The sequence below is a fragment of the Mus caroli genome, chromosome 9 (genome assembly GCF_900094665.2).
Source record: "Mus caroli chromosome 9, CAROLI_EIJ_v1.1, whole genome shotgun sequence".
NCBI lineage: Eukaryota > Metazoa > Chordata > Mammalia > Rodentia > Muridae > Mus > Mus caroli.
Window position 1 is genome coordinate 105,411,142 of NC_034578.1, and position 13,553 is coordinate 105,424,694.

Sequence of the window (13,553 nt, forward strand, 5' to 3'; positions counted from 1 at the left end):
GACAGGGTTTCTCTGTGTAGCCCTGGCTGTTCTGGAACTCACTTTGTAGACTAGGCTGGCCTCGAAATCCGCCTGCCTCTGCCTCTGGAGTGCTGGGATTAAAGGGACGCGCCACCATGCCCGGCTTTAAAAGAACTTTTAAATTACATGCATGCATTTACTTTATGTTGCTTATGTTTGTGGGTGTGAATGTGCCATGACAAGCATGTCATTCCAGGCTGCCTGTGGGAGTCAGAGGACAAGGTGGTCGGTTCTCTCCTTCCATTGTTCCAGAATTGAACTTAGGTCCTCACTATTGGCATTACTCGCTGAGCCATTTCACTGCCCTGCTCCATTTTGTTGTTGAGACAGGGTCTCTGTATGTAGTCTTGGAACTCACTATGTTAACAAGCTGGCCTAAAACTCAGCGACCTCCTGAGTGCTAGGATTACTATCACCCAGAATTAGGTATGGGTGATGTATGTGTGCCACAGTACACAGTCAGGGTATAACTTCGTGAAGAATTTCACCTTCCACTTTTATGAGAGTTCTGGGTTCCAACTCAGGTTGCCAAGCTTTTAAGAACTGAGCCAAATACATAACCTGAGAGGACTAGTCTCTTGTTTGTTCAGGCAGGGTTTCCTGTAGCCCTGGTTGTCCTGGCTTTCAAGCTGTATGCACATTAGGCAGGCCTGGAACTCAGAAAACCTCCTGTTTCCCTGCACACTACCCCTTCCAGACTATCTCCATTTTTTTTTAAAAGGTCTATAAACTCATCACACCTCCTCACTTGGAGCTTCGTGATCATATCATGTTCACGTTTCCAATACAGCCAATACATTGTTTACAATATAAACTTTCAGCCTTCATATAGCCTTCGAATGTAGATAAAGCGTCCAGTTCCCAACGCCGATGATAAAATAAAAACACCAGGTTGAAGAGAGAGCTACAAAAAAACCGTTGGGTAATTGTGATCACCTGTTCACTCAGGGACTGGTTTTCTGGATGAAAACCAGTTTTTAGTGATGAATTTGAGAGTGCGAATCAAAAGGAAGATAATGTCCAGGCCTAGCTGTTAGCTAGGCCGACCAGGCAGAAGCCATCTGATGTGGTTAATGAAGCCCCAAGGAAGACTAGGTCTTTAATGCAGATCCCCAAACCTTCGCGGCCTCCGGGACTAGCAGGAATTGCTTACTAGCGCTGGGGGGAGGGGGAGGGAGGCTCGGCTCGCACTGCACATCCTAGACGGCTTTCTCCAGCAGATACAGAACCCCCTTGAGATTGTTTTTTTTATTTATTTATTTATTTTTTTTATTATATGTAAGTACACTGTAGCTGTCTTCAGACACTCCAGAAGAGGGCGCCAGATCTCGTTAGGGATGGTTGTGAGCCACCATGTGGTTGCTGGGATTTGAACTCTGGACCTTCGGAAGAGCAGTCGGGTGCTCTTACCCACTGAGCAATCTCACCAGTCCCCCCCTTGAGATTGTTAACTGCCTAACGAATAGACAAACGGGGCCCGGGAGAGTCATTCGTAGGGTTTACCAACAGCCGAGGCTGAGGCTCAGTTCCGAGAGACCAGAGGAAAAGGCGGGCAGCCTCTGTCTATAGCGGACTACCGGCGTGCTGCGCATGCGTACGCCCGCTCTCAGCGCTGGTTCGTTGCAGCTTCAGGGTCCAGAAGGGGCGTGGCCGCGCCTCGGCGCCGGAAGAGGGTTGGCTGGGCGGGGCTAGGAGGAGGAGGAGGTGGCATCTGCGCGCGCGCGCGCGGGTGCGAACGGGAAACGCCGCGAGGGCCAGGCTAGGCCGGGCGGTAGACACGACGGACGGTGACTATGGCCGCGACAGCGGGTGGCGGTCCGGGAGCAGCAGCAGGCGCTGTGGGTGCAGGAGGTGCGGCGGCGGCCTCCGGGCTGGCCGTGTACCGGAGGAAGGACGGGGGCCCGGCCAGCAAGTTTTGGGAGAGCCCGGACACGGTGTCCCAGCTAGATTCGGTGCGAGTCTGGCTGGGCAAGCACTACAAGAAGGTGGGTTCGCGCGCGCCCGTGGGGACCGAGGAGCCACGCGAAGGGGGCTGATGGTGGCTGCCCGCTTTGCATGCCTGGGGCCGCCCCTCCCCCCCCCCTCCGCGCGCCACGAGGGACAACAAAGGCCGTCTAGGCGCTTGCCACGCCCCCGCGGGCGACTAGGCACGCGGCGACCTGGCCCCAGCTGCTAGCTCTCTGGGGCCCACGCACTCGCGTGGGAAGCCCCATCTCACTCTCTCTTATGTGCAGGAGAGGTGGAGCTGGACAGAGTCGCAGAGCGTGTGTTTCTGTTCTTTTGTTAGCTGCCTTAGGTGTGTGAACAAAGAGCCCATCCTAATAAAAGTATCTTGAACTTTTGTTTAGAGGCCAGTTGTTGAGCGGCTAGGTAACTGAGGGCTTGCTACCCTGTGTGGATTAGTAGGGGACCTTGGATGACTGGCCTTGTGGATTAATGTAGGTTTAAACCTTGTATTGTACGATTGATATAGGACTATTAAAAGTGTTGGTTTTCCACTTCATTGTACTTTAGGTGGTGTGTAGGGATGTGAGTCAAGCGAGAGCTTAGTTTTTATCATCTATATTTTTTTGCAATGTTAATTTTTGGGGGAAAAATCTTGTGTTTCCCGTACTTTAGAACGCAAATTCTGCTGAGTCAGTTGTTTTACGAAGTCGTGAATTAACCCTTTGTTGATACTTTTAAAAAATTACAACTGTTTACTTTGGAGGGGTACACACAACTCCTGTTTGCATGTCCACTTAAGCAAATCGATTCTCCTCGAACACCATACTGGTCCAGGAATTGAACTTAGATCTTTTTTTTTTTTTTTTTTTTTCGGAGACAGGGTTTCTCTGTATAGCCCTGGCTGTCCTGGAAATCACTTTGTAGACCAGGCTGACCTCGAACTCAGAAATCAGCCTGCCTCTGCCTCCGGAGCGCTGGGATTAAAGGCTTGCGCCACCGCCGCCCTGCTTGACTTTAGATCTTGATGCTTGTGACAAGTGCTTTTACCCATGTGTTTCCACCTCACTGGCCCCAATAATACCTCTAGTAAAATTTCACCTTTATATAAGTGTTGAAGAATGAATCCCTTAGTTGATATGATGAAACATCCAAAACACTTCCTCTACTCTTAAATTAAGTAGTAGTGGTTACCCCATTGCGGACCCAGAATGGGTGTTGAGATTTGCAAGTCTGAAAATGCAACTCCATGTCCTAGCTCATAGTTGACATTTAACTGTCTCACCTTTCTTAATAGTTGTTTAGTGTTTGTTGAATGAATGAATAGTTAAACTAGGACCTGGGGATTTAAATCAGTTTGTAGAGTGTTTGTTTAGCATGGGTTAGGTCTAGAGTTTGAACCCCAGCACCCAGCAGAGAGCCACCAAAACCAGGCATCGGTGGCTCTCTGCTGCAGTCTTTTGAGAGGTGTGAGCGAGATCAGAAGTTCAAGGCCATCCTTTGTTAGGTAAGAAGGTTAAGACAAGCCTCAAGTACCAATATGGAACTCTGTCTTAAAAAACTAAAAAGGGACAAACTAGTCTGAACCATTTCATTCAGTGTCTGCAGCTTAGTGAAGCCTGATGGGCTTGACAGGGATCTTGGGTTGCTTTGGTAATACACTGGTGTTTTCAGAAGTGGTCATGTTGCTAAGGCTTTGAAGTCAGAAATAGAGTTGACTCATTTCTGCTTGGTGTACCCTACACTGTGTCCTCTTCCTCCTCTCCCTGCTCGCCCGTTTCTGACACCATCTCACTATTTAGTCCAGACTAGCCTCAGACTTAGAAAGAGCTGCCTGCCTGTCTTCGCCTAGGATTGTAGGCATGGGCCACACACTGGTTCATTAATTATTTCTATTGCATGTTACAGTGTATTTAGGACACACAAAGGTAAAGGTTTCTTTGTGTGCAGAACGTGCATGTCAGTGTCCACAGAGGCCAGCAGAGGGCGTCTCATTCCTTGGAACCGGATGTAAACTGCATGATCCGGGTGCTGGGACCTGAACTCTGGTCTTTGGGAAGAGCAGTGAGCAGTCTTTTATCTTCTGAGCCATCTTCAGCACTAGAACAGAAATTTAAATATCAACAATTAATATGAAGCAAATGAGACATGAAAGGTCCCTTTTCTTTCTGCCTGGGCTACATAAGACTTCACTTCCAAAAACAAAACAAAAAACCAAAACTCACTGCTCCGCAGCCCCAGAGCTCTTTTTGTGGGCGAGCATGGTCTTCAGTGCCTTGCAGATCCTGCTTTCAAGTCTAGAGTTCTGGGATTATGAGGACTCCAAAAAAGTTTTGTTTTTAGTTTCTCTGTGTGGTGGTTTTGCCAGCATGCATGTCTCTGTACCACAGTTTGCCTGGTGCATGTATAATCTAGAAGAGAGCTTTGGATCATCTGGACCATGGTTTTGAGCTGCCATGGAGTGCTGGGAATCGAATGTAGGTACTCTGGAAGAGCAGCCATGGACTCAAGTGCTGAGCCTTCCCTCCAGCTCTATCAAAGGTTTTGTAGTTAATTCATTAGTTACACTTCCCTTGTCACAAAACTACTTCCTGTCTTTACCATTGGTTTTCCTTTTTTTTAATGATTTATTTATTTTTACTTTATGTGTATTGTTTTATAACTTGCATGTATGTCTCTGTGAGGGTGTTGAATCTTCTAGTACTGTAGATATAGATGTGAGCTGCCACTCTGGTGCTGGCGATTGAATTTAGGTCCTTTGCGAAAGCATCTTAACCACGGAGCCAGCTCTCCAGCCTGGTGTGTCATGGGTGATTTTCCTGCATGTATGTCTGTGTACTCCATACATGACTGGTATCCTCAGGCCTGAAGAGGTGGTAGGATCTCTAACTGGAGTTAACAGACATTTCTGAACTGTCATTTGGGTGCTGGTAAGAGCATATAGTCTTAATTGCTGAGCCATCTCGTTAGCATTTATGCTCTGCCTTTAAGTCTGTACATGATGTGATTTTATGATTCTTTATAGTGGAGAATGGACTTTGTACACCTAAACTGTGGTGCTATGGCACTGTTACGTAGTAAGTACTAGGAACTAACGTAACATCTCTTCCTCTCCAGCATTAGCTGTACCGGGTTTTAAATCCATGTCTTTCTTTATCTTGCAGTACGTTCATGCAGATGCTCCTACCAATAAAACACTAGCTGGACTGGTGGTGCAGCTTCTACAGTTCCAAGAAGATGCCTTTGGGAAGCATGTCACCAACCCAGCTTTCACCAAACTACCTGTAAGTGCATGAACTTGTTCGTAGGCATCTCCAGTTTCTGTACTTTTAGGTGTTGCTTTTAGTTGATTTCCCTTACTATTGCCGGGCAATATAGGGAGAAGGGAGAACAACTTGTACAGAGGAGGTTTTTGTTTGTTTGTTTGTTTGGTTGGTTGGTTGGTATTTTGAGACAGGGTTTCTCTGTGCAGCCCTGGCTGTCCTGGAACTCACTCTATAGACCAGGCTGGCCTTGAGCTCAGAAATCCGCCTGCCTCTGCCTCTGGGAAAGGCGTGCCCCACCACGCCCTGCTTGTTTGTTTTTGAGACATCGGTCTCACAGAGCCCAGGGCTGGCGTGCAGCTGTCTGTATTAGAGGCTAGCTGTGAACTGTTCCTTTACTTCCTGAGCTGGGATTAGTGGAGTGTGCTGTCATCTTCAGCTTAGTGGTGGAATTCTTTCGGGCTGTGCCATTTAATGTCTTTTATATTCTGCAACAATCATGGAGAAGTAATATTTTTCTGCTATGGTTGCTCTTTGCTGTGTGGTCTATACTGATACTTGTCTGTTAAAGTACTCTATGTGTCTATGTGTGTGTGAATTAAAAATTTTAAATTTATTTACTTGTGTGTGCTTGTATGTGTATGGACACATGCCTGACACAGCAGGCTTGTAAAGGTCAGGCCAGCTCCCAGGAGTCGATTTTCCCCACAGGGAGCAAACTGCTTGGTAGTAAGCGCCTTGACATGCTACCTTCCTTCTCTACCACATGAAGTATGTTTATTAATTTACACGGAGGAAAACATTGAACAGGATGAGTGTCCTCGGCAGTCAGATAACTGGAATACTCTATTGAAGAGCCACAGCAAAGAATGCTTATACAGAATTGGAGACCCTTTTTTTTTTTTTTTTTAAATTGGAGACCTTTTGTTCTTTCTGGTTTTAAGCCTAGGGCCTTGTGCATACTAAGCAAGTTCTGTAACAGTCTGTGACTGGTTCACACTAAAGGTCTGTGATACTTTCTATACTTGTAAAATTATATCAAGGGACAGTGAGGTGGCCGAGCAGATGAAAGCACTTGCTACCCTGCTCTGATAGCCCAGAGTTCCATCTTTGGAACCTGCACAGGGGAAGGAAAGAACACAGTCTCTTAAATCCTCCTTTATGTTAGCGCTTGTGTGCCCTCCCACAAAATAAGTAAATACAGTGTTGTGTTGTGTTGTGTTTTGTTTTTCACACAGGATTTCTCAATGTTACTAGCCCTGGCTATTCTGGACTCACTTTGTAGACCTCCAACTCACAGAGATCCGCTTGCCTCTGACTCCCAAGCGCTGGAATTAAAGTCATACACCACCATTTCCAGCTAATAAATACAAATTTTGTCAATTAAAAATTTTTTAAATGACTATACTTTTAATTTTTATGTACATGTGTGTGTTTCTTTGCGAGGTATGCACATAGTGTATGTGCATATATGCAGGCAAAATGACATACACAAAATAAATCTAATATATATAGCAACATAATATTCAGTGTAGTTTATCAAATGTCACATGATTTAGAGTAAAATCTGTGCATATGTAAAGTACTTTTTGTTTCTGAGACAGTCTCTAGCTATGGCTGTTATAAAGCTTTTTATTAGGTTTTGATTTTGTCTGGTATAATGTCTAGTATAAAGATACACACCTTTAATCCCAGCACTTGGGAGGCTGGGGCAGTTGGATCTCTGAATTCAGGGCCAGCTTGGTCTATATAGTGAGTTCCAGGACAGCCAGGGCTGCACAGTGACACCCTGTCTTAGAAACAAAAACAAAAATCAGATGTGTTTCTTTTCCTCTCACAGTCAGCGTTTTCTCAAATGAAAGTTTTCTGGTTTGTGATTCTTAAAAGGAAGCTGCATGAGAAAGACAGTTAACAGTGTCAGTACTTTATTTTTGGTTTTTATTTTTTTGAGACACAGTTTCTGTTTTGTAGCCTGGCTGTTGTAGAACTCACTCTAAATCGGGCTGGCCTATGCCTTGAGTGCTGGGTTTAAAATTGTGCATCACTGCTAGGTTCCTTCCTGCCAACTATTTATTTACTTTTTTTTTTTTAACATTTATTTACTTATTATAAGTACACTGTAGCCGTCTACAGACACTCCAGAAGAGGGTGTCAGAACTTATTACTACAGGTGGTTGTGAGTCACCATGTGGTTGCTGGGATTTGAACTCAGGACTCAGGACCTTCGGAAGAGCAGTCAGTGTTTGCCTGCTGAGCCATCTCTCCAGTCCCCTATTTACTTACTTCTAAAAGTCTTAAACATTTTTAATTATTTTATATACCCGTGTGTCTGAGTGTATGTCTGTGTGCTTGACTGCAGGGTTTATCGAAATGAGAGGAGAGCCTCGGACTCCTAGACCTGGCATTTTAGTTGTGAGTCACCATTTGGGTATTGATAACCTCAAAAGTAGTGAGTGCTGAGCCTCATTCCAGCTTACTAAATGGGATTTTATTTTATTTACTTGTATATTTCCTTTTGGTTATTTTAAATAGGATTTCTTCCTGCCCATCTGTAAATATAATTTTAAAGGTAAAACCACCTTTCTTTTAGCTTGTTTTGGTAGCTCATTCCTCTGTCTCCTCAGTACTTAGGAGATGGAGGCAGAAAGATTAAAGTTGAAAGTCAATTTCAGCTGCATTGCTCATTTGAGGCCAACATGAGCTACATGTGAGCCTGTTTCTTAAAAAAGGAAGCTGGGCAGTGGTGGCACATGCCTTTAATTTCAGCACTCAGGAGGCAGAGACAGGCGAGTTTCTGAGTTTTAGTCCAGTGTGGTCCACAGAGTGAGTTCCAAGATAGCCATGGCTACATAGAAAAACCCTGTCTCAAGAAAAGAAAACCACAAATAAGATAAAAGTAAAAGATAGCACTATGAGCTAGCCCTTGTGGTTGGAGTGTATAATCCAGGTTACTAGGAGGCTGAAGTAAAAGTTTTAAGGCTTCCTTGGGCTTCAGAGTGAGCTTGAGATTAGCTAGGGTACCTGGACACCAGACCTAAAAAGGAGGCCTGGCAGCATAGTTGACTGGTAGAACTTTTTCTTAGCAGATAGGAGTTTTTAAGCATAACACGAATGATGTTATCAGAACCTTCCTTTTCTTATTCTTTTGTGCAATTTGTGGTTTTTAGGCAAAATGTTTCATGGATTTCAAAGCTGGAGGCACCTTGTGTCACATTCTTGGGGCAGCTTACAAGTACAAAAATGAACAGGGCTGGTAAGTGTTAATTCATTTCTGTTTTGATGTGATGATGATACTTATGTGAAGTCATTCTTTTTATGTAGAGGATTCTGTAGGAATATTCCTGTTAATGACAAGGTAAGGCCTTTTTTTTTTTCTTTTTAATAAGTTTCACTATTTCAGTTTAAGATTCTTTTTCTCAAGTCAGGTGTGGTGGTGTGAACCTTTCATCCCAGCACTTGAGGCAGAGCCAGACAGATCTCTGTAACAACCCCCTCAGACAAAAGCAAAACTGTCTTTCTTAGGGAAATAGTCTGTTTTGGTTTTGGGTACTAGAGATTGAATTGAGGGCCTTGTGCATGCTGGGAGTGTGTCCCTAGCTACAAGGAAATTATGTGCACACACACACTTAGGATAGTTTGGTTGTTTATTTTTTGTTATTGTTTTCAGATGGGGTCTCTAGTAGCCTAAACCCCGCTGTGTAGAGCAGACTGGCTGAGTGGGAGTGCTTTGTAATTTAATTGCACACTTGTGAAGAATTGTACAACTTCTTGTCAGAAGTGGAGTGCCGAGAGGCTTATATATCTGCATGTGGCAACATTTCTTTCTCTCTTTTTTAATGAGCTATTTCTAATGAAATAGCCTTTGTAACACAAACAAATATCAGTTGTTTTTTTCTTTAAGATTTATTTATTATATGTAAGTACACTGTAGCTGTCTTCAGACACTCCAGAAGAGGGCATCAGATTTTGTTAGAGATGGTTGTAAGCCACCATGTGGTTGCTGGGATTTGAACTTGGGACCTTCAGAAGAGCAGTTGGCGACCTTAACCACTGAGCCATCTCGCCAGCCCCGCAAAATTTCTTTCTTTTTTTTTTTTTTTAAGATTTATTTNTTNATTATATGTAAGTACACTGTAGTTGTCTTCAGACACTCCAGAAGAGGGAGTCAGATCTCGTTACGGATGGTTGTGAGCCACCATGTGGTTGCTGGGATTTGAACTCTGGACCTTCAGAAGAGCAGTCGGGTGCTCTTACCTGTTGAGCCATCTCACCAGCCTCCCCCGAAAAATTTCTTAGTAACTTGGATTTCTTCTGAAGGATAGAGTTGACTTTTTTGTTTGTTTTTCGAGACAGGGTTTCTCTGTATAGCCCTGGCTGTCCTGGAACTCACTTTGTAGACCAGGCTGGCCTCAAACTCAGAAATCCGCCTGCCTCTGCCTCCTGAGTGCTGGAATTAAAGGTGTGCGCCACCACGCCCAGTTTAGAGTTGACTTCTTTTAAAAAAAAAAAAATCTTGGGCTGGAGAGATGGCTCAGAAGAGAGCACTGACTGCTCTTCTGGATGTCCTATGCTCAATTCCTAGCAAACACATGGTGGCTCACAGCCATCTGTAGTGGGGATCCAATACCGTATTTTGATGTGTCTGAAGATAGCTATAGTGTACTCCTATAGATTAAAAAGAAAAATGTCTTACTTTAAAAGTTGTATTACATTTTTGGGTTGGAGAGATGGCTCAGAGGTTAAGAGCACTCACTGACTGTTCTTCCAGAGGTCCTGAGTTCAATTCCCAGCAACCACACAGTGGCTCACAGCTATCCAATGCCCTCTTCTCATGTTTCTGAAGACAGCTACAGTGTACTCACATACACACAATAAATGTAATGTTCTCTTCTGGCATGCAGGTAAACGTGCAGATAGATCACACAGATACATAAAATAGACAAATGTTTAAAAGTTTTATTATATTTTTATATATTTACATATGGCCATGTGCCTGCCGTGGTGCACTTGTGGAGGGCAGAAGACAATCTGGGAGTCAGTTGTCTTCCACCACATGGGTTTCAGGGCTTGAAGGCCGTTCTTTAGGCTTGGTGCCAAATCCTAAATCTACTGAACATCTTCTATGGCTCAAAGTTAATGTCTGACATTGTTAGCTGAAAAATACCAAAGGGAATTCTTTTTACTGTGTATATAATTGTATGTATGTGTGAGATAAAATATGATTATTTGATATGTGACTATAATATGATGTTTAAGTGAGGGAAATTGGGTTTTAATTGTGCTGGAGGTAGGGTATTGAACATATTCCTTTGCTATGCTATACAAAGGATCTCCTGTGTTCTACGCCCCCTAGTCTTATTGACATTAGCATATCCGTAACTTTAAATATTTTTATTTTATTCTTTTCAAGCTGGATGATGAGTTCACAAGTATTTAATTTTTCAATTTTTCTAGGGTCTGGAGATACGGGTCAGTGGGTAAAGGCAGTTTACCTAACTGACAACCTGCATTCAGTCTCCAGAACCTACAGGGTAGGAGAAAACTGAGTCCTGCTACTTGTCCACCAGCCCTCACATGTGTGTTGTGGCCTGAGCTGCCCAACACACAGGGGCACACAAAGGAAATACATGCAAGAACAACAAAAAGTAGAAATCTAAAATAATTTCGTAGTAAATATTTCAACTTCATAAGACAGATTTAATGACGTTTTCAGTTTGAATGAAATTATAGACTATTGATTTACTTATTAATTAATTAATATTAATTTATGTGCCTATAATCCTAGCATGTGCGAGGTCAGAGGCCACCCATCCGAACTGTCCCATGTTGCAGACCACCTCATGCTCTTTTTGTCTTCATTGATGGACTCCTAGGCTCTGCTTCCATTTTAGTTTTTTGTTCTGCAAATTTGGTGCACTTACCATTCTATTTATTTATTTATTTATTTGACTGTTGTGTTTATACCATGACTCAAAGAAAAAAAAAGTGTATCCTGTCTCAAAAAACATGTATGTATATAATATACACACAGATGACATCCTGTGTGCAGTGGGCTCCCTCTGTTCATCTGGATGTGACTCAGCTTTCCAGGTGTGAGGGGTAACTACGCGCTGAGCCATCTTTCTGGTCCCTCTTATTTACATTTTTGTAATACTCATAAGCATTGCAAATGTTCCTTAGTTCTTTTTCTGTCTTTCATCCATGTTTTGATTTTGGGTTCTTTGGAGATGGATACAGATGAAGACTGGAGTGCCAGGGTGTGTGTGTGTGTCTCTGTGTGTGTCTCTGTGTGTGTCTCTGTGTGTGTCTCTGTGTGTGTTGGGTGTTGCAGGGGTCACAGTTCTGAGATGGATAAAGATGAGGACTGCAGTGCTGGTGTGTGAGGTCGAGGAGTTTGAGGCAGACAGTTAGTTTTGGGGGTTTTTGTTTGTTTGTTTTGTTTTTGTTTTATTTTTTTTGTCAACCTGACACAAGCTAGAATTATCTGAAAAGAAGAAACCTTCATTGAGAAAATACCCCTTTTTTATTGGCCTATAGTAATCCTGTAGGGCATTTTTTTTTTTAATTGATGTGGAAAGGCCCAGCCCACTTTGGGGACAGTCTAGAGGTGAAGAGGTGACAAAAAAATAAGAAAGCAAACTAAGCCATAGGGACCTGAGCAAACCATAGGAAACAAGCCCTGGTCTCAGCTTCAGCTCCTGCATTGGACTCTAAAGCTAAACCCACACTTTCACTCATCGATGAACCCCTTATATCCCGATCTCTTTACTGCTGCAGACTCAGCATGCTTACCTAGTGCTCTACTGCTAAGCCACACCCCTTCCATCCCCCTCTGCTTAAAAAATATATTTTTAATGTTTCTAGTCTAACACACACACACTGCAGGCTAGGCATTGAACTTAAGCCACCAGGGCACATTCTTGGGATTGTTGGGATTATAGTCCTGAGCTACCAGGTTCAGCCTCATTAACATTTCTGCCAATGATTTTATTATTTTATTTTATTTTATTTTTTGGTTTTTCGAGACAGGGTTTCTCTGTATAGCCCTGGCTGTCCTGGAACTCACTTTGTAGACCAGGTTGGCCTCGAACTCAGAAATCTGCCTGCCTCTGCCTCTCAAGTCCCAAGTGCTGGGATTAAAGACATGCGCCACCACGCCCGGTGCCAGTGATTTTAAAGAGTTCTGTTTCTCAAGTATCCCGTTATCTTTTTCTTTTCCTTTTCCTTTTTCTTTTTCTTTACATCTAAGTACACTGTAGCTGCCTTCAGACCCACCAGAAGAGGGTGTCAGATCTCATTACAGATGGTTGTGAGTCACCATGTGGTTGCTGGGAATTGAACTCAGGACCTTTGGAAGAGCAGTCAGTGCTCTTAACCACTGAGCCATCCCACCCCCCCCCTTTTTTCTTTTATAATCTTTGTAATTAAGATCTAGTTTTGTTCTGTTGCTGTGTTTTAGCTACCATTATACTGCTGTGAAGAGACACCATGACTAAGGCAACTCTATAGAAAACATTTGAATCGGGGCTTGCATGCTTATCATGGGAAGTAGACAGACAGGGTGCTAGAGCAGTCTAGCTGAGAGCTTTACATCCTGATTGTCAGGCAGCTGGTGCAGAGCGTCACTGGGCCTGGTATAGTCTTTTAAAACCTTAAAACCCATAGATACCCAATGGCACACCCTCTCCAGCAGTTATTTCACTAGCTGGGGACCTAGAATTCAAACATAGCCTGTGGGTGCTTTTCTCATTGAGCCACAATACAGTGGTTAAATCCTCGAGCCAGAGTGAATTTGGAAATGGTTGGGAAAGGTTTATTTGTTATACATTACTAGAGCATAGCCATGGGCTAATCTGATTTGAGCTATCTCTGAATTCTTCAGTGACTGTAGGCAGTCAGGTGACTCCTGATGCTGATAGGGCAGATGGGATGATATCTCACTGCAGTTTTAGTCTCTCTTCTTTGATGGATCGGGATATTAAGTTTTTTCATGTTGGCCATTTGTATGCTCCTTCCATTTGGGTCTTTTCCCATTTTAAATTTAGATTTTTATTTCAGTTCTTCATCATAAACTCTTTATATTAACCTCATCAGATATTCAATCTCTATTTTCTCTTTTTTTGTTGTTTTTGTTTTTGTTTTTTTTTTTTTTAAGATTTATTTATTTATTATATGTAAGTACACTGTAGCTGTCTTCAGACACTCCAGAGGAGGGCGCCAGATCTCGTTGTGGATGGTTGTGAGCCACCATGTGGTTGCTGGGATTTGAACTCTGGACCTTCGGAAGAGCAGTCGGGTGCTCTTACCCACTGAGCCATCTCACCA

The 13,553-nt window shown here is 43.4% G+C and overlaps 1 protein-coding gene across 1 annotated transcript in view; it reads left to right on the plus strand.

Annotated features, from left to right (window-relative positions):
• The first annotated feature begins 1,699 nt into the window (after window positions 1–1,699).
• Window positions 1,700–13,553, plus strand: part of Smarcc1 (SWI/SNF related, matrix associated, actin dependent regulator of chromatin subfamily c member 1) — a 110,038-nt gene continuing 98,184 nt past the window's right edge. Inside the window, exons 1-3 of the mRNA XM_021171250.2 lie at window positions 1,700–2,006; window positions 5,130–5,249; window positions 8,396–8,481. Of these exons, the coding sequence (XP_021026909.1) occupies window positions 1,815–2,006; window positions 5,130–5,249; window positions 8,396–8,481 (398 nt within the window). The 5' untranslated portion in view covers window positions 1,700–1,814. The remainder of the gene's footprint in view (window positions 2,007–5,129; window positions 5,250–8,395; window positions 8,482–13,553) is intronic.